Here is a 20,677-nt window from a genome sequence, read left to right as displayed (position 1 = left end):
ATTGCGGGGGAATCTTCTTCATGGTAGAGTCGTAAATTTTGATACTTCCTGTGGGCGGTATTTCCACGAGCCTGAACTCAAGGTCTTCTAAAACATACGTCTTTGGATATTGGGACATGAATAATTGTTTCTTATAACAGGTATACAGCAGAGTTGGGCATTAATCGATTAAAATTTTGATCATGATTCAATGATTAATGTGTACGATTGAAAAAAGAAATCATCGAAAAATCGACGATTGGATCAATCGATTGATGAAGTTAATCGTCAATCGTTGATTAAAACAAGAAATCATCGAAAAATCGGCGATTGGATCAGTCGATTTATGAAGTTAATCGACAATCGTTGATTAAAGCAAGAAATCATCGAAAAAAAACGTAAAAGCACGTAAACAGAGTTCGTATTATGTATAGACCAAATGACAATACACCTAAAATCAGTTCACATTTTTTTTCAGTATTCATACAGTTTTGATTCCGTATTTCATTTCGAAATTTCAGCAGTTAATCATTAATCAATTATCTGATTGACGATTAATATTCGTTAATCGCAATTAACGATTAATAAGTATTTGATCGTTAACCGCTATTAACGACTAAACTAGGAGATTAATTGTTTATAGCGATTAACGATTGAAGTAGAAATTTAGTCGTCAATCGTTGATTAAATTTTTGCCCAACTCTGGTGTACAGCAACGTAACAATTCACCAATAAAGAAACAGCTTTCATTCACAGTCTTAGGATTCTGAATAGTAGTGCACCTATTTGCACCACTGTCGTTCGCGAACGTAATTCCCCTATCTTATGGGGCATTCACCTACGCGTTGGTGACCTAAGCTCCTCTTAATTTCCTTATCGGAGAGATACTCGCGGCGCAGCGCGGAAACAAGGAATTCCCGAACCGGTCCGATGACGTCCACGGTAATGCTTGGCTCATGCTCGCGTGGCTGACCCATGGGAAAAGTATCGCGCGGAACAAGTTCTACTGAATCGTCACTCGCATTCATTAGCAATTAAGGTTAACTGTCGGAAGCTCGAGAAACAGATCGATCTGGGATTCTTGTGGGAATCCACGAATTCGCAGTAGCACATGAATTCACTTGACAAGTCAGATCTCATCGTGAATGAGAAACGTTGGGAAATAATCTTCCAAAAATAGCCACTGAAATCTGATAATTCTAATAATCGCTGTCCATACGGCAGGCATAATTAGAGATCCTGTTTTGGCACGCGGGACTTCGCAATTCTCGACGGAGGTGTTAAAATGGTGTCGGCGCGAACTTCCCACGCTGTTTGCAGATTTGTTGAGTTTCGAAATTTGTTGGTAGAAATTTTTCGTGAATGGCATCCAGCTTTCTGTCCGCTGTTAGCCAGTTAAGAAACTCTTTAAACAATTATTATTATCCGCCAGGCCATAAACGACAGCAACAGCTGAGACATCAAACGAATTGATTAACACGGCGAACACGTTCGCTGTTTCTTTCCCGTTTACGGTTGCCGTCAGGAATGTTGCTGTCTTGTTTGCACGCTTCGGATGCTAGCGAGCACGCGATGAGAGATCTTCCTGACGTTCCCTAAATCGTTTCACTTCACGTGACATCAGCTGATTAGTAATTCTTGACTCGATTTTTATTTATAGGCATTCTCCGCTAACAATAGTATTGTTTTTGCCGGCGTCTTGCGCACTTATTAGCATAAACGACGATACGCTTCCAAGATTAATCGAATCGACGAGGTAATTTAATAAAAGCTGTTTCAGAGATGACAGCTAATTAACAACAGCTACGAAACAACGAGTGAATTTGTCGGGTGTCGCGCCACTTTGCAATAACATGTATGCGAGATTTACTCCTCGGCAATAAATTAGTGTCGCGAGGAATGCATTGACGCCCCTGTACAAATGTCAGTAGAGATTAACTTGCTGGGCAACAATAATCGAACGTGCTTGAACTTGAACTTCGCGCGACACTTAGCTGTTAAAATAGCTCTTGTTAATAAATTCGATTTTGAGAAATGAGAGTTTTCAGAGGTCATCGATAGCAACGATCTAAACGTCGAACTCGAGAGAGTCGAAATTGAACTCGGATGTTCTAAGTAACTCGTGCATATTAGTCTGTCAGTCCCGGGTTATTAATAGCCAGCGCAGGCGGCCGCATGCGGTGCATTAAACGCGATTGGTGCAAGAAACTGGCCGGCCGAAGCACGAGACATCTTTCTCCGGCGGGAATTCGAACGTCGCGTCGCGCATAAGTTCGGGCTACTGTTTACCAGTGAAAAAGTTCACACAAGGTTGACATGTTTCTTTGAAAAAGATAATGCAATCTTCTCTAAACATCGCGTGAAATCACCGACTAAGATCTCTGACATTATGCGTTAGTAACGATGAGTCATGACATTAACATGTATCCAGCAAATCGGGATCTCGAACGCAATTGTCTTTGTAGAAAAACTTGGGCGTTGGGGAATCACTCGGAAAAATGCTTAACCCGTTTGCTGTCGGCGATCGATTTGCATCGGTTGCAGAAAACCCGAGTTGAACGAAGTTCGATGTTCTTAACGATTTCAGCAGGTAGATTTTTAATATTTATGATGTTTTTACCGCGTTCTTTGGTACATTACGTCGTCGTGTTATCGCGGAGAATTTATCAATTCTCTGAACAGAAATTCTCTGAACAGCTTCATCGACATCTATAGAAATCATCGAATGCGTAGCACCAACAGCAAACGTAAATTCGTAATTAGTAGCAACCTGTGAAACCAAAGCGCGTAAGAATGGATTCGGCGCAATGAACGTCAAGAGCACTTTGAATGAATGTTAGAGCGATCTATGGATCCGTGACGTCGTATAGATCAATCCCAATGCACAACACGGTGAACCGGAGTTACTTGAGCGCGTCACCGTCGCTAAATTAGAGGATGGATTAAATTAGAGCAGCGAGTCAAGTGTGCAAGGTAAGTCGCGATGTTCCTCTTCAAGAGCCGGCTTCAGCTCGGCCCTCTCTACCTTGTCTCGTGCTCAGTCTGCTCCTGTTCTTCCTTCTCCTTGGACTCCTTTTCCTCGATGATCTTGTGATAGAAATCTTTCCACATAGCTTCCTCGTCCATCCTGTCAGGTGTGGTTCTCGGTCAAGGTATAGTCAAAGCAACATCCTCTTCGAACGACACTTTCTCTCGCCGACACTTTGTCGCACTGGCCAACTTGCAGATCCCGAGGGCCTCGAAATTCCGGTAAACGTCACGCCGAAGCCGGTATGTCAGCCTGCACTGTCGTCAATAGCTAGACACTTTGCCATACCCTCCCTGTTCTAACTGCTTCGATTCCAGCCGCTAGATGGCGGACGCTTACGAATTTCATCGACCGGCTCCTCTGATGTCGGTTCTCCGACCCTATCAAATTCTACTTATCTCATTCGCCTAGAAACTTGATGATTTCTCCTAAAAATCACAGTTAGATTTATTATTATTAGATGATTTTTCTCTGACACCGGTTGCTAACTTAAGCCCCGGCATCCCTGATGGCGCCATGACTCCTGAATAGCACCAGTGAGTCAACGTGGCGCGGCGGCTGTCTTCGCGGTGACATCACTTTTTGTATAGAGATACCTAACGCTTTTCAGACCGAACATGCTAAGTTGCTGCCAAGGATCACAATACACGGGATTTCAACAAATTTGTCAAGGGTGATTAGTTCTGCGAAGAGTCCGCCGACTGAGAAGCTATTGTCTCGCGATTCTTTTAGAGTCGATTACTGTTTTCTTGACTTTTTCGATGTTACTCACGATCTTTTACGTTGTTTCTATTGTTGCTGGTTAAACGAAACGGTGAATAAGTTGGTTGCAGGGTTTGTTTTGATTTAATGTTGCTGGGGTGATCGGATTCGCCGGGCGCAGGCGTCGGCCCGCCATTTTCTTTATTAGGGATGCGGATTTACTTGCGGTTTCCGCCATTTTTAATATACGCTGCGCTCCGTTATTGAAATATTGCGAATGTTTTTTAAATGAATGTCATTATGTTTCTGATGCGAAGAATAATAAAGTAGTCTGTTTATTTGAACGAAACTGTTGTCCGAGAATGAACTCCTCGTCCCAATTTTTACTTTTTAACACAAGTGCAAACATCATTCATTTTTACTGCATTCTTTATCATCTCCCAACATCTTCATGGTACATTAAAAATGACAAAGTACCTCCATATTTCAAAGAAGATTGTCGAAAACTGTCACGACGATATTTAAACAACGTTATATATACCGAAAGAAACCCTAGAAAAATCATAATACATGCAAGCTGTAACAAAAGCAGTGCACTCATAATGTTTCTGAAATTGATTGTCTTTTCACTTTTTCTGGGTAAGTATTCGGTTGAAAATAGGTGTCTGAAATTTTTTGCTCTTCGTGATTTTTAACAATTGTATACAAGTGTAGCAGGGCCGGTATTCGGCTCTAATCGCCACAGAAGAAACGATTCGCTCGTTTTTCCCACGGATGTCCGGAAAAATTCCAATTCCTTGTTACTGGTGAATCCAGAGCAAGTGAGAACCTTGGAGGAAACTATCCAACGTTTCCTAGCCGCAATCGCGCAACCAATCAAGGGACCGATTATACTTAGATCAACGGAGAACAACAATCTGCAGATGTCGATTCGAGAGATGTGCGATTCAGCGCGGAATAGACTCATGCAATTCGCGGATGATTGCAATCTGACCGTGACTGTCCAACGATATAGTAACAGTTTAAGGAAGCTTCCTGTCTCTAAGGATTGGTTCTCCGAGGCTATGCTGCAGATTGCATTTTTCTTACGAGACGTAGGCGACATGATCAACGAAACTGGCGACAAAATTGAAAAGTATTTCGGCGTGCACGGTGCTGCTTCGCCAAAAAATCAGGTTCGCTCCAAACAATCCAAACATTCAAAATTAAAATCTTCGAAGCAATTTCTAAGATCCCTAAAGGCAATCTACTTGAAATTCCAGCAGTTGATGAAGCAGTCGGAAGATCTAGAATTCCTAGGCGTGATTTACAACGCAGCAGATTTCGGTGAAAGGCTCTCCCGCTGCCTGCTCCGCATGCCAAAGCTAAAAAGACACGAATCATCCACCGATCTTGACCATGTTTTCTTCAACATCACCAAAAATCCTCCGCAGATCGCACTAAAAACCTTGAAATCCAGTTTACAAAGCACTCCTATCAACGATTTCTCACAAAATCGCGCGCGCAATGTGTGGCACAGCTATCTCTGTCGATCTCTAGCGAAACAGCAAGGAGTAGTCCTACGCGATTGCGTTCGCGATCTACAGAACCTCGAAAAGTGCATTCGAAACCTGAAAACAGAATCTGTAGATCGACCGAGAAGTATCAAGGAAAGTAAATGGTTCAGATCCATCGAACAGCTGAGCGATTGCGAGGTGCGCGTAGACGAAGATGGAAAGCAGAGAATCGCTTGCAAATTTGATCGGAAAATGCCTAAGACGGTGCATCAAAAGATGAAGTACACTTTCGAGAAGATTTTGAACAGAAGGATCTCGAAACGTTCATCTTTTCATCGAGCTGTTGACGATTTGAGTGACACTTTGTCGCAGAAACCGTGGGGGCAGAGGCTTGCGAACGAGTTCTGCCAATTTTGCATGATCTACGACAATGGCTTGAAGAAATTGCGGAGAAGTTCACAGCTTGCTGCCAGGGACAGCAGAGCTGCGGCAAAGTTAGTTGAATTATGGTTGTTCACCGAGGTATTCGAATCGAAAAGAGTAAATTCTAGAAATTGTAAATTGAATTTTTTAAATCGACGTAGCAGGTGTTTGAAAACTTGAAATATAAATGTTCGAATACGTTCGTGGCTAAGTAAATCTCACTTGAATGAGCACATAAATATTTTATTTGCTTTTTCGTAGACACAGAAAGGTGCTGAAAGCCTTCCAGGTGTACAGAGACGGTGCATACGAGAGAATGTTTGGAGCAATCGGCGGACTGCATCGTTCGACGACTGAATTCCAAAAGTTCCTGGTGAAGGGAGTTCAAAATGTTATGAACGAGGCGTGGCAGAGTAATGTCAAGATCATGTCGTGCATGATGGACTGGATGAACAAAGTGTTGGATTTTTATTCGGACAGCGACAGTAGTTCCGGACAGCAGCCGTCAGACGCGAGTAAGACTGAAGGAAAATTAGATGGAAGCGAGGACTGGGACTCTGATTATTTCGACAGCGGTGAAAGAAAAATAAGGAAAACTGTTCCAGGTCGTTCTGCAGGTTTGAACAATTTCCCTAGTTCACGTGTATCCAATTAAAAAAAATGTCTGGCGAACACAATTTTCTTTTCACTGATCGTATATTTGAATCTGTTAGCTTGTTAATTTTTCTTTTCGAGACGATACTGATTTTTCGCTTGGTAAATTCTTTGTGTTTTGCAGCATTCGTATTAATTAATATTTTCCTTGCAGCTTCGCGAAAAGCAGAGGCCTCCATGAACGATTTAATTGAATCTATGAATCGCGTTAGCAGAGTCCGAAGCACAAACGACACGAGCATGCTGGCTGGTTTAACGGACAATCTTCTGTTGGTTACAATGTTCATAGAAACGCTCGGCTTTGTTTCCACTTTGTACTGTTTCGAGCAGGGAATGAAAAACGAAACGCTATCCCTGAATTTTGAGGATCGCCGAAGGCTTACGCGCCGATCGCTTCTCCCTTTAGACGACAAACGACCATTCGATTCGATCCCCGAGGATTATGCGCCCTTTGCGCTTCACGAGAATCTGACCATAGTCGTCTATCACTGATATCGTCGTTACGATGCCAGAATATAAATGTATAAACTTATGTAAACACACAACGAAAATATACCCCAATCGTTATTATTGTAATTTTAATGTAGCAACTACATAGTTGACAAATAAACGTAATATCTGATTCATTAGTCAATCTTTGTGAATTTCTACATCCCTTTGCGTATCTTCGATTTATTACTCCTTACATTTAAGAGAATGTATTCATAACTTTTACGCGATAACTGTATATATTTGTATATTATTGATAATATGAAAATATATCGATAATTATTTCCAAATACGAGTATAATTTTAGTCACCTAGTTCAAGTTACCATCTCCAGGAAGATTAAGTGTAAGAGGATTGTTTATAGGTTTTGTAGGAGACGTTTTTTAACGTTATGCCCTCGTTAACAAAATTAATATCAACAGTGCAACATTCACGTTTCCAAGACTGCTATAAAGTTCCATCGTAAATCAATGGCGTGCCGTGTTATGCTTTTTAACACACCAAGATCGCGCAGATAATAATACCAATAAATTTGCAACATGCATCGCAACGCGACGTTTATAGCTTCCGAAGATGCAAAGCACTCGGTTTGTCACACAGATTTATTCAACGTGTTCGTGCCGGTGTTTAAAGCATTGTAAAATGCGTGCGGCAGTTTTCCACTTGCTGTGTAAGTGTCGTTTTTCTCTTTTACTTTGTGTGTCGTGTCTCTCTTTTTAATTTCTCCATCCATGTATCTCGTAGAAGTAATAGGTGTAACAAGTGTTTGGTGATTTTTAAGGTTTGTTAGTGTCACTATTGAGGATAGAAAATGTCGTCGGAAATGCAATGGCAAGAATCATCGGCGGTCGTCCTGTTGATATAGAACGCAGACCATTCATGGTTAGAACGATTACTGTACCGCAATTTAATCATTAGTCCGATTTATTAATTTGCAACTTATGGAGAGTTTTGTACTGCTATTAATATTTTTAGTTGTCTCTGTACAACTCTGATGGATTTATATGCGGTGCCAGCATACTGTCCAGTACATGGGGTATAACTGCTCTTCACTGTTTGTAAGTTTGACTATGGTTGAACGACACCGTATCGCCTTAACAAGGAAGTGTCCGAAATTACAATATATAAATATCAATGGAATTGATTCTCTTAAGGATTCCTGAAGATGCAACGAACTATTATGTACGAGCTGGATCAAATTTATACAATCGAGGCGGCAATCTGCACAGGATAACCAGGATACACGCGTACGATAGATCAACATTTTTCTATTGGTTTTCCAGCATGTTGTACCATGACATAGCAGTTTTTCAAGTATGGCCACCGTTTCGTTTTTCGAGCAGAGTGAAAGCGGCTCGTTTGCCGAACGAGTTCAGTCATCTGCCCCGGAGACTCTACGTTTGTGGGTGGGGCTACAGTGATTTCCAACAAAGTGTTAGTATACCTCCCTAGAAAATCATTAATTCACTCCTCATACTTAATAACACAAATTTAAAATTGTAGATTTCTTAGACTTTGAAATTTCTCGAACTTTGTTTCACAAATTCGGAGGTAACGACACGTATATTTTTTTTCCAGACAAGAATGAACAGTGTTTTAATGGGAGTCCACGTGAGCCATGTACCGTACGAAGCCTGCATTAACCAAACAACGGAATACAAAGCGCTGGTGACCAAAGACCATCATGTTTGTTACGGTACTCCAGGCAAAGACTCCTGTTTCGGTGATTCAGGCGGTCCTTTGGCCAGTAAAAATACAATTTACGGTGTAGTATCCTTCGGTCAGAATTGTGGCACAGTGGCAGGTGTTTATGAAAGTGTCCTATACTATCGGCAGTGGATTAAACAAATCACAAATGTATAAAACAGAAGGAAAAATTAAATATGTAGAAAGGCTCGATCCAGCTTCCACGGAATTTCACGAAGCGTTCTGTATCGCAGAAGATGAGAATACAGTTAGAGAATCGATTCGGCGATTGGAAGTTCGCGTTCCAAAAGAATGCTTGGAAACAATCGGCTCCAGGAAAGTGGCAAAGTGCAGACTGGTGGCGTTCAGGTTCGATGCACACCGGAAGTCCATTACGCACGTTCTGCGCAAGATCCTGTGGCTCGCGTACCGTGTACTTAGGGCTGGATGAAGTTCGAGGCCCTCGAGTAAAATACGTAATTAGAAACTATTGTGTACGCGGCTTCGTATTATCGACACGCATGGCCATCGACCCGAGAATTACTATTTCTGTGCGGCGCGGCACGACGACCCACGCACAAATAGATACATTTTCATAACAATAGAAGTATAGGCCAACTGAGTTTTTCAATTATACATTAACAAAACCCGAGGAATGTATACAACTGTAATAAAAATTGTCTTTCGAATTTGATAAAAACATTGTGCAGGCTATACATATGTGTTAAAGAGTCTAAAGGACCGCATTCGACGGTTGCATTAGAATGTAGATGGCGTCGAAGATCCAGTAAATTCGTTTTGAAAGACCCGAAGGAATGAAATATTCCCCGAGGCCCGGGACAGTCCACCGCTGACTATCATTGTCCGGTAGTGGGCACGCGAGCGTTACCTGCTCGCTGCCATTTACTCTGCTGACTCACCCACGCACGCTTCCCCACGTAAACAGTGACTGCCGGCTTTTCTACCGGTGCGGTGAGACGAGGGTCTTTAAACTCCCTGGCCACGTGCAACACCGTGAGAAGTTGTGTTATCATGCGTACTATTCTCTTCCATTGTACTTATCACGAAAAACCATTTGCGTATCTCTTACACGTCTTATGGGACAATGATACCGAACCGATCGATTCGATGTTTATGATAATGCAGCGCCAGCTGTATCTTATCCGACAATTATACTCCGCATAATTTACCAAGCGCAGCTATAAATACATACTAAATTGTAGGGGAATAGTTAATCGCGCGTACGTTATGGTAATTCCTTGTGTTTCTCCGAATAGATGAAATTCCTTTATGCAACGTATAAATAATTTCTGAATTGATTCATTTCTCATACAATATTTTGCAGTTTTATTCCCGATTCATGAAACATAAGATGCTAATTATTCTGCCGTTAACCATCACGTAGCCAGACACATATTAACTTTACGTTCAACTAGCAACGTCGCAAAGCTGGAATCGAGGTATTCGGATTGATAAGCATATTTGTTAATCGGAGTCATTTAAATCATTCGCGGACGACTGCGTTCGAAAGGATCAAACACCGTACATTGATTCGGATATATATTCGTATGTATAAATACGCACGCGTTTGCATGCACGTACGTCATGATCACATGACTCGGAATACATAACCTGCCGCCGCGTCGGGTTTAATAAAATTTCCACGGTTCATCGAATTTCACGGTGTGCAACCAATGCAGTTTTAGTCAAGACTTTTCTTCTTTTACTTTGGTGTTACTTTGTTCCATTATCTGTAGCAGATGATCAAGATTTCATTCTTGGAACTCACCCTGACCTCACTTCCGGTGAAACTCGGCTCCGCAGGACCTTCATCACTCGCCGCCTAAACTTCCAGTACCACGCACCACTATACTTCTGTTTGCCATTTTTTCCTGACCCACTGTTCAAGCTTCTGTTCTCTCCAATGCCATCGGCACTGCGTTTCACGCTTTCATGTTGCGGTAACACTGGATTTCCTTCAGTAATTATTCGCTTTGTAACCTTTTTTCTAGAGTGAACGCTGCTTATCACAAGATGATCAGGTTCCTCGTCCGTCATGATCGAGATCCGCTTGTTTTTTATCAGATACACTTCGCTGCGGATGACCGAGCTTCTGCGATTTTGAACATTTGGTTTCACACTCGAGCGCCTTGAGAGTTTTCTTCGTCGACGCCTCAGTTTCACCAAGTCGGTCAACATCGTTCATGTAAATGATAAACAGTTAATAAATGAACTCGAACACTCAATTTTTATCACACTGCATATTTTTCTCAGTTTTCACTTGGACTCTTAATTCCCGACGACTTCTTCGTGTGCTGATATGCCTGATATAATGAAGACACTATGATAATACTGTTATCGCGCCCGAATTTCACATTTCGTTGGCCGACTGTGTCAGCGCACAATGTGCCCCGTGCGTGCCGCGTGCAAGAAAGAGTGGAACTAAACAGTCACCATAGTAAATATCCACCGAGCGGGAACACGGAAGGTGGATATACAAGGAGTAGGGGCATTGGGCATTTATCTAATTCTAACACATCGAGATTTCAGCCCCAATGTCTCATTGTACAAGATAAACGACATAAGATAAATAACTTCTGAAACATCTTGTGCAAACTGCTAATTAAACGTGATTTCCCAAAAATGATAAACAGATTTTGCCAGCCGTGAATCTTTTACATCCTTTTTCATATTAGTTCTAACACATTCCAAGATCATTCTGGTCAATCGACAGGTTTTCATTAGCCATTGAAATTACTGTTGCATCGGAATAAATCATTTTACAGGTACAAAGGTGCTGTCGACGATCACTGTGTTCCTCGGTGAACGTTGGAAATATCCAGTACGACTTGCATAGTTAGAGCCATTGTGTATTTAATTATCACCTATTTTCTGTGACTAGAGGAAAATGCATCAGGTTGTCAAGTTGAGGAATGATCTGAAGATCGCACTCATTGAGAGGAGAAATAGATTTTTATTGAACGACTCGAATGAACTCTCAAACAACCGCCATTAGTGAAACCAACGACGCCATATTGTCCAAAACAGAAACGATTGAGTCCCTCGAATCGACAATACATCAAAATAATAGTTCAAACAAAAATCAGGCCGAAAATATAGAAATACTTACGTAGGTCTGACTCCCACGCGAAGCATCTTGGGAATCGTCTTGAGCAAAGTGTCCTCATACGCATCGTGCCTAGCTTTCGGCGCATGATAGGCATGTTTGCGTTTGGAGGTCATCCAGCTGAGCATCCTGCGCTTCTAGGATAATTTTCACGGGGTTCTCTGTGAAAACTATTACGACCTGGGCGGCTGGTCACTCGATTCACATCAGAGGAATGCGAATACACTATTTCAAAATCCACTGTTTCAAGATTCGAGCAACCTTATTCTACCGCGAAACAATGTCCAACTGCGACGAGGTCCAAGTGTCCAGTACGAGCGAAATGAATTATTAGCTCGTAAGTGGAGCGAGAACAATGTTACACGTAACACAGCGTTCAGCTTTGGCAAACAAGAGCCGTCGGTTATGGAACAATTGCGCAGGAAATATCGTCCGAAGCCGTTTTTACGTTAATATACACAGAGAGAGAGATAGAGAGAAAGAGATAGAGGGTTTGGTGAACGCGCAAATTCAAGTGCATAACGGGCTTAACGCCGTCAGACGCGTCGTTCAATGATGTCTGGCTCCAACGATTAGCTTGCTGTGCGTATAGCATGTGATCGATAATTTGGTGGTAAACGGCTATTATGAGTAAATAGTTAATGTGTAGTTGTAATTGGGTATGTAAAGTGAGATAGACGCTCTGGAATGATGTTATCGCTACGGCGCACTTAATAATTAAATGCCGCGGATTTTCGTCAAGTGTCGAATACCTTCCGCTCAATAGCATTTGCGGCACAGAGAAATTGTTTGATCGGCACCAGAAACATTACAAAAGTCAAAGGGAACTGTCTAGATGGTTAATAAAAATTACATTTTAATTAATCACAGTGAATCGTGGAAGAACGTGTGCAGCAATGAAACGGATAAACATGTTCGGAGGAGATAGTAGCGAATGTAGCGAAGAACCGACATAATTAAATTATTCCGCAGCGCGCTTAAAGGGTCTTATTCGCAGCTGCAAATCAGATTTAAACATCGTTTGTCCGTATACCGCATTAACTTAAGGAACTAGCTCTCCGTTGTTGCGACCTTTTGATCTCTCATTCGAAAAATCCTCATTTTCCTATTCATCAAGCGTTCACTGTTCCGTGCGTTCCGAGATTCCACCTTCTTCGTCTCTGTTCTCCCGGTTGCCACCCCCGGACTTTCCTACTCCGCCGACAAGGGATTTTTATTACCGCTTCTCTTATTAGATGGAGGCTGAACTTCCCCTTTCATCTTTCAACAAATTTTACCTCTACGGTGCTGTCGTTATTGAGTCGGACGCCATCGTTACTGTAACAACGAGCCTTTCGAAATTTTAATTAACAATGAAAGCACTACCCCTTCCTGGGTAATTCTTTATGCACTGGAAAATAAGTTACTGCGAGTTTTAATTGGAGATGGTGTGAACGTATTGCGTGTTGAATTAGGAAACATGGCGAATGAGTTCTCATTGTTAAAATGTTCTTTTAAATGATGTGTCGTACTAGTCGATCATGTTACAAAATTCTAAAGCAAACCTGAATAAGCAGCCTGGTTCCGACGCTACCATTTCCCTTGAATCGCATTGAACAGTCTCGCGCCACGCTTCCGATCGCCAATTAACAAACAATCGGTCGAAGTTGCGTACCCGGTGCGCCCTGTTAGCGATTCCGTGGCGAGTCCATCAGCGTTTCCTCGCGGCCAGGTCGCCGTCCCGAAGATCTTAATCAATCCACCTTGCATTTCGCAAGAAGACGCGTTTGGCGGCGCGCCCTGCGAAACGCAAGGGGATGCGGCAGGAGGAGAATATTCGCGGGGGTGGATTGAGACGTGGCGGGGTGTGGCCGAACCCCGGGATTAACCCCTCTGACAGCCAATCATATTCGTAGTGCCCCCACCCGAGCCTCTCCGGCAGGAAGAGGTGGCTGAAACTGTCGTCCGCCGCCTCCCTCTTCAGCAACCCCCACCGCTAATTGCCACAGCTTTAATATCGCATGTGGAATGAGAGAACTGGAACTATACTTGGGGGATGGAAAGGCGGGGTGGGGTGGAAAGTGGTTGCTGGAAAAGAGGAGGGGTGCTGATAAGGGAGCAGAATGCGGCGGAGAAACCGGGAACGGAGGCCGCGTGTCCGTTTTGTGTGCGTTTCTCTCGGTGACGTCTACATCGACACCCGAGTCCTCAGCGTTGTGTGCGGGCGCATATTTGCGGATTTTACGCGGCCTCCGTGCGCAGCTCACGGTAATATCCAATTTTCCGAGGCAATTTGCGAGAGGTTCGTTTGCTTTATTAATGATCTCGCGATTATCGAGGAGCCGATAGTGGCGCGCTGTTACGGTCTCGCGTAACAGAGATTGATCGACGGCCGACGGAGTCAATTTGCGTCATCGCTGGATGACGCCGCGAGTGCAGATGCAGCACGCCAAGATGTGGCCATTTTGTACGCTCGCTCCGTCGGATTCGTTACAAAATTCTAGGCTTTGGTCTCTTTCAACTCGTGCTTGGGAGAACTTGATAAAGCGGGGACAAATTTCTTCCGAAGCCCTTTCAACTTTTTTTTACACTTTAGCATTTTCTCAGTCGGTTCTGAATCTTTTCCACAGGTCTTAGACGATGTAAATAAAATGAAATACTGAAAAAGTATCTAGCTGCACGGTAGTGCACCAGTCAAGTTCTCGCACTACCTCCTTTTACACGAAACAACTTAGCCGTTTTTTAGAGGCTTATAACTCGGCACTGGTGGCAGATGGAGAGATGTAATTTCGTACACTTGTTAAATGCTATCATGTCTCAATATTGACAAAACATTAATCTTCCGACATTAGCAGGTTCCGAGATATAGGACCTCGAAAATCGCTAAATTTTTCACTGACTGACTGACTGACAGATCGTCAAAACCTTTTGGGTACTTCTCATTGACCAACAAGCTTGAAATTTGGTACATATGTCCACCATAACAAACACTCAACGGAATAATTATCAAAGTTTCAAATTTTACACCTTAAAGGGACATAGCAGCATAACATACATAAGAAGTTTCGTTAGCTTCGAAGTCGCAAGAAATACTGATGAAAAAAACAATCGCTCTAACGTAAACAAAAGAAACTTCCCCGATATCGTCTATAGCGGCGGGGGGCAAACGGATCCGAGCGTCGCCGGAGCAGTATTAATTTACGATTCAACAAAAATGGATGAAATCCCAACAAAAACGTCCTGTAAACAGGGGCCAAGTTCCTATGGCCGTAAAAAGTTGTGAGATCAAACAAAATACGGCCTAGTTCGTTAGCTTAGAAATACCTCTTGCAATACTGAAAAAAGCGTTTGTAAAAAATAGTTTAAAAGAACGCTATTTAATTTTTAAAGAGTTACATGGAGGGCTCAATTATTCAAGCTTGGCCGTTACTTTTTAAACCAATGGCCATAAACGGTGTTAGGTAGCGGTCAAGTTTAAATAATTTAGCCCTCCATGTAACTCTTTAAAAATTAAATAGCGTTCTTTTAAACTAATTCTTACAAATACTTTTTTCAGTATTGCAAGAGGTATTTCTAAGCTAACGAACTTGGCCGTATTTTGTTTGATCTCACAACTTTTTACGGCCATAGGAACTTGGCTCCTGTTTACAGGATGTTTTTGTTGGGATCTCTATTTATGCAGCGAGACACAAACAAAAATTTCTACGTTAAATTGCCAGTACTTTTGTCGAGGTCCAATTAAACAACGCGCAGCTTATTTTCCGTTTAGTAACCGTGTTACGCGTTTTATTCACACACGAAGTTCGAGGAGAGCCTCGCACACAGGCGACAAAGGAGGAAAAGCATCCCCTAATTTCCGTAACCTCATTCCACCCTGTTCGCACTACATTCAGAGCTGGTAATTATTAGCTTTCGACTGGAAGAAGCTCCTTGCCGCCAGACTCGCAGCATTGAATGAGATTAGCGACAAATGTTTAAATTAAACGGCAGGCGGAACGACGAGTTGGAGGTGGGAGATAGAGGAAGGGGGTTGGAAAGAATTTCTATTGAAGCTACCGATACCCACCCTCTTCGAGCCTGGCCAAATGACTTGCGACTCACCCTTATTACGGCCGGAAATTTATCACGGAAATTTCGGAGAGTATTTTACCCGGATAATTGCTCCGCTTTATAAGAGGCGCGCTTACGAGCCAATATAGAAGGCAAAGACGACGATCCCGGGGCCGAGAGCTTATGTTAGTTCGCTTCGGCGAATTTCCCGCCGTTGCGTTGATCCCCCTATCCCGAACCACCTTTAATTAGTCCAGGAGCGTTAAAAATGAATACACTTCGGTAGACGTTAGTTCGGTAGTTAATTTTATTTTTTTTTGGTTATGAGAATCGTATATTTCCCTGTCAGAATAAGCTTAGGGCCCGCGGAAAAAATTATAGGCCTTAGGAAAAAGATTTATGGTCGTCGGAACAATTGTACGACATTATAAATGTGGTTTTTCAATTTTTACTAGGGGTTTTAGAGGATTTTGTATCCGCTCCTATTGATTGAAATGTAAGTTACGTTGTTCATAAATGAGTTTCGAGGGATGATTTACGAGCAATGGCTGTTCGCGGTTGAAGAATGGAGGCAGACGCCATTAAAAATTCAATTTCGTGTTTAATTTTACGACAGCTTTTGAAGCCGCGCGCGCGCCCGAAGAACTTAGCAGCCCGTGAAATATACGATGTAATTACGCGGATCTATTGTTCGGTCTTGTAAAATATCTAAGGCGACGCCGAAGTAAATTTGGGATTTATAGTGCAATCTCAACTTCATAATGGCTTCACATATATTACAATTAATGTCTCGAACGTCTGCAAAGAAAAAGAAACCAGAGCTCCTTGAATTTTCCGCTGGAAAAGCTAAAAATTAGACTGAGCATTTCCTCGAGTGTTCGATTAGTGGTTGTAATTGTGATGTATGATGGGAGAGGATAAGAAGCCATATAAGACAATGACGAAGGGAGAAAAGTCAACGCGATGTAAAACCTTGACGTAATTAAGCTGTTGCCCTTGAGTTTAAGCTTCTTAGAGGTTTTCCGAGGTAGTGAAATTCCCGCATACCCGTCAACGTCTAATGAGGGGATTGTGGATGAAGTTTCAGGCCGGAGAGGGGCAATTAGGCAAACCGTATTTGCTCGACGTCTGAGAAACGTGTACAAAGTAGCTATGTTCAATGTCTTCCGATAAATGATTTTGTAGCGACTAATCGCGAGCAGGAGTAATTTCATTCATTTATTAGGTGTACAATTTCATTCGTAGCCCTTTCTTCGCGAATTGCTTGATTTCTACAAACAACTAAAATACCGTCTCCTTTTCAAAATAATCTCCGTCATTGTATATACAGTTAATAGTGGTTGGACGATTAGAATTCAAAGTAAAATTCCTTAAACTTGTTTCAACTATTCCAATTTAACAGCTTCGAACTACACAGCAAAAATACGTCATCAAATTTGTACATCCCTAGAAAGAAACTTGAGAATGAAACACAACCCAATAAAACTGGTACGAAACGATGAATTTTGTCAACCATTTTTAGCAAACGCGGAGCCGATGCGACGCGAATGATCGCGTCCAAGTGAATTCATCAGCGGCTCCAGTCTCAATCCGTCGTCGCGTCGGACGGCAAGAAAGATCACCGGGACAAAATTAAACGACCTCATCATCATTAGACGGTCCACCTAATTACCGGGCACGTCTAAGACGCGGATGACATCGTCGCAAGGAAGACACCATCCTGGTAGGGTGTTCGTCGTTCGCGGGGATACACTGGGTACCGGCACACTACCTTAACCATGAGACTGTCGTGGATGTTGGTGGAGGGTCGAGGAGAGGGTGGGACGGTGGTGAGTTGGTCTACACGGGAAAGCTTATTAATGGGGGTAGTTGGAGGGGGTTTTGGGAAGAGGACTGGGAAGAGGACGGAGAGGAAGAACGAGACCTGGTCTTGAGAGCCGGATCGCGGCTGGATGGTTTGGGGGATGGAGGGTGGAAAAAAAGTAACAGACTCCCCGCAAATAACCCCCACGTTGCCGTCGGTTCGGTGGGCGTGTCCTGGCGTTCCGGGGGGTGATGGCAGCCGTCGGCCAATCGGATCGCTCGGATCGCGCGGCGGCCTCGGGGCTTCCTTCGTCGAACGAAAAAATATTGACCGGCGGCGAGGGGGTATTCTGCGGTCCATTTGGGGGTTGCGGAGGTGAAACGCAACGCTGTAGTGATTGTTAGGAGAGTGGCGAAACGGCTAGCAAGCCTGGGATGGCCTGCGCGGGGGTGGCTGAGCGGGGGTGGAGAGGGTGCACACCGCCGGGTGAATACCCCCCTCGTCACGTACGGGATCATTAGCCAGATATCCTTAGTCCTGCTGGCCAACCCTCTCTGATAGCGGTGATCCTCGTGCCTGACATCATTATCCTGGGATGCTGTGCAGCGCCAGCGCGGTTCCGCCATCCTTCCGAGCTGCCCTCATCATCGTTCCCGTTCGGTTCTTCGGGTTTTTCCCGTTCTCGCGGACGCTTTGAGAACGACGCAAACCGTCGAGCACCGAGCTTCGCCTGTTCTACCCCATCGGTAGAGTGATGTCTGTGCGACGATGACGTTTTGTGCCCGGGGTGTTCAGTGATTGAGGACCGCTTCCCGGTTCTTTTCGCGCCGAGGACCATGAACGATCACGAGATGTCTATTAATTCTCAGGGATAGATAGACTGAAATATCTACGCGCGACAGTGAGCTCTCTACAACCACCATTCGGTTAGGCGACTATGGAGGCCAGCGACCCGTCGGGACGCCTCACCGTCGAAGACCTGTCCGATTGCAGGAGCGAGTCCAGTCATTCCGAATCGCAACTAAGAGCCTTTCAGGACTACGAAAGAATTAAAGAGTTGAACCTCTCGGTAGATAAATCGAAAGAGGATCCGTCAGAGCCGAAAGACTTTCATCTGGAACCTGCCAGGATCCACTTTGAGGACTTCGAGAACGCTGCTAGGAACCTGCCGATGACTCTGAACAAAGGCAAGGATTTCGGGTATATTACTAGTGGTCTGAACGAGATGGCCTATCCGCTGGATAGAGCCAACGAGATCGAGGAATCGTTAGACACCGCCAGCCTCTGCAGGTCTAAGAACCCGACGGCCAAGGATCTCCTGTTCAATCTTCGCGAGGGAAGACAGAAGAATTCGCATGCCGCGTTGACGCTTGATAGGTATGGGAAGGATTTGAATTTCGCGGTCTCCGAGAAGGATATCAAGGACTTTGGATTGTTGAAAAATTATAGCCTGGATCGGATGAAAGAGTTTAATCTGTCGTTGGACAGGATGAGGGATAGTCACATTGGGAATTTCGCGTTGGAGAGACTCCGCGGCGGTGCTGGATTGTTGGAGAGCCCGCCTATGCTCGAGCATAATGAGTACAAGAATATTCAAGCACAGCCGAGGAATCAAAATATCGAGGCCATTGCGTTGGAGAGGATGAGACGATCTCATCTGCTGGGAACCGATTTGACAGCACAGAACCTGTCATCGCAGCTGTCGCATCCGCACTCCATCACGCAGATGCAGCACTCGCAGCAACAACAGCAACAACAGGCCAAGTCGTTCACTATCGACGCTATTTTGGGGCTGAGGAACAATCCTAGGGAGAAGCGGGGACAACAGCAACAGTACAAGAAGCATCAAGGTAGTTTTCAACTGTTTCCATCTTTTCTTTTGGTGATTTTTGTCTTTTTAGAGTAGATAAGTGGAATGATCGAAATGTTGTGTTACTAGACTGCGGATTTTATGTATTTTCATGATTGTTAGAAAAATCGATAGGGCCTGTTATATCGGTCTAAACTTGGTAAAATCCTTCATATTGAAACAGTATATGATTTAATTCGATCGTTGAAACGACCACTAATTTCATTAGATGTTAGAGGATCCACACTAATTGTATTATTGGCATACAAAGAAATTGTGGAATAGTTTTCTGGTAACGCTTTCAACACAATCGAGAAATAGTATATTCAACTTTGCAAACTTCAGACGAGATTCGATACGAAACAAATGTCTGTTCGTTGTTGAACAGTCCGGCGAAAATTTTTGTATCGATTTTATACCCATAGTTCGACATTTTTCTGTTCCTAACAGAAATTGAAAGTGATCGTAAACGCAACTCCTTTAGTAATCGTACAATCATCTTTCCAGCCTCTTGTGCAACAACGCTGTAATTGTAAGTTACCAGATAAGTGTTAGTTGATTACGTTCCGACGATTTCATAACCTTTATAATTCTCTCTCTCTTTTAATCTTCGGTCTTCCCAAGTTTCTATACCTTCCAGTCCAAACAATTCCTGAAATTCAATCCGAAAACCGAATGATTCGGAATAACTTTAAATAATCGTATTCATTAGCTATAGAGTTGAATGTACAAAGTTTCGGTAATCGAGGACTAGTTAATGAAAACGCGATTTCGAAGCGGTTCCAAACTTTCGAACAGCCCAATCGAAATGTCAATATTGGTTTCTACTAAGTTAATATATTAAGTTCCTGGTTGTTTCAAAGCAGAAGCGTTCAATCGAAACGATTAACGCACTAAAGGAATCATGTTCGTAAAAAGGATGTACAGGCGTTTTGCTTATCTAACTGCAAATAAAGAAATCCAATTGATTCTAATTACGCTTCTGGCTATAATCGAGACCGAAAATTCATACAATGGCAGTGCCATCATTTGATAGACTAGAGGCAATATCAGCGATCCAATTGCAGGCCAGGAAGGCAGCACGAAGAACGGCAGCTCGAGCTCCTGTTCAGGCAGCGGTGGCAAGCTGAAGAGGGTGCGGACGATCTTCACGGCAGAGCAGCTAGAACGACTGGAAGGCGAATTCGCGCGGCAACAGTACATGGTTGGCCCGGAAAGACTATACCTGGCGCACGCACTCAGGTTGACCGAGGCCCAGGTGAAAGTCTGGTTCCAGAATCGTCGCATCAAGTGGCGGAAACACCATCACGAGCAACAGAGCCAACGGGTACACGAGTTCCAGCGCACATTGAACTCGTCGCTGGAACACGAGGACAGCAACGAGGCCGACAAATGGTGAAAAGACTCCGTG

General features: G+C 43.4%; 4 protein-coding genes across 9 annotated transcripts in view; 3 read left to right on the top strand and 1 right to left on the bottom strand.

Annotated features, from left to right (window-relative positions):
* Stac (C2 and C2B_Munc13-like domain-containing protein staccato) overlaps positions 1-10,852 on the bottom strand; it is a 26,972-nt gene extending 16,120 nt beyond the window's left edge. For 2 of the 5 annotated variants that reach the window (XM_076437830.1, XM_076437831.1), the window contains exon 1: positions 10,247-10,852. In XM_076437830.1, the coding sequence (XP_076293945.1) occupies positions 10,247-10,656 (410 nt within the window). In that variant the 5' untranslated portion in view covers positions 10,657-10,852. Of the gene's footprint in view, positions 1-3,004; positions 3,148-10,246 lie in introns of those variants that run through there. The other 3 variants (XM_076437832.1, XM_076437840.1, XM_076437833.1) reach the window with 2 other exon arrangements.
* Positions 1-20,677, top strand: part of LOC143215587 (uncharacterized) — a 23,672-nt gene extending 2,995 nt beyond the window's left edge. Inside the window, exons 3-4 of the mRNA XM_076437844.1 lie at positions 17,136-19,267; positions 20,334-20,677. Coding sequence (XP_076293959.1) covers positions 18,355-19,267; positions 20,334-20,665 — 1,245 coding nt within the window. The 5' untranslated portion in view covers positions 17,136-18,354 and the 3' untranslated portion in view covers positions 20,666-20,677. The remainder of the gene's footprint in view (positions 1-17,135; positions 19,268-20,333) is intronic.
* LOC143215584 (uncharacterized) lies at positions 3,419-6,916 on the top strand. 2 transcript variants are annotated; one of them, XM_076437842.1, is made up of 5 exons: positions 3,419-4,348; positions 4,424-4,884; positions 4,972-5,699; positions 5,890-6,245; positions 6,437-6,916. In XM_076437842.1, exons 1-5 carry the CDS (start codon positions 4,072-4,074, stop codon positions 6,772-6,774), a joined length of 2,160 nt encoding a protein of 719 aa, XP_076293957.1. In that variant the 5' UTR covers positions 3,419-4,071; the 3' UTR covers positions 6,775-6,916. The 2 variants fall into 2 exon arrangements, with proteins under 2 accessions (XP_076293957.1, XP_076293956.1); XM_076437841.1 differs by having other exon boundaries at positions 4,424-5,699.
* On the top strand, positions 7,045-10,365 carry LOC143215588 (trypsin delta). The gene has a single exon (XM_076437845.1). It carries the CDS (start codon positions 8,356-8,358, stop codon positions 8,632-8,634), a length of 279 nt encoding a protein of 92 aa, XP_076293960.1. The 5' UTR covers positions 7,045-8,355; the 3' UTR covers positions 8,635-10,365.

Source organism: Lasioglossum baleicum, chromosome 14, assembly GCF_051020765.1.
Source record: "Lasioglossum baleicum chromosome 14, iyLasBale1, whole genome shotgun sequence".
NCBI classification, from domain to species: domain Eukaryota; kingdom Metazoa; phylum Arthropoda; class Insecta; order Hymenoptera; family Halictidae; genus Lasioglossum; species Lasioglossum baleicum.
Note: the sequence above shows the minus strand (reverse complement) of the source record. Positions and strands in the feature narration are given on the sequence as shown.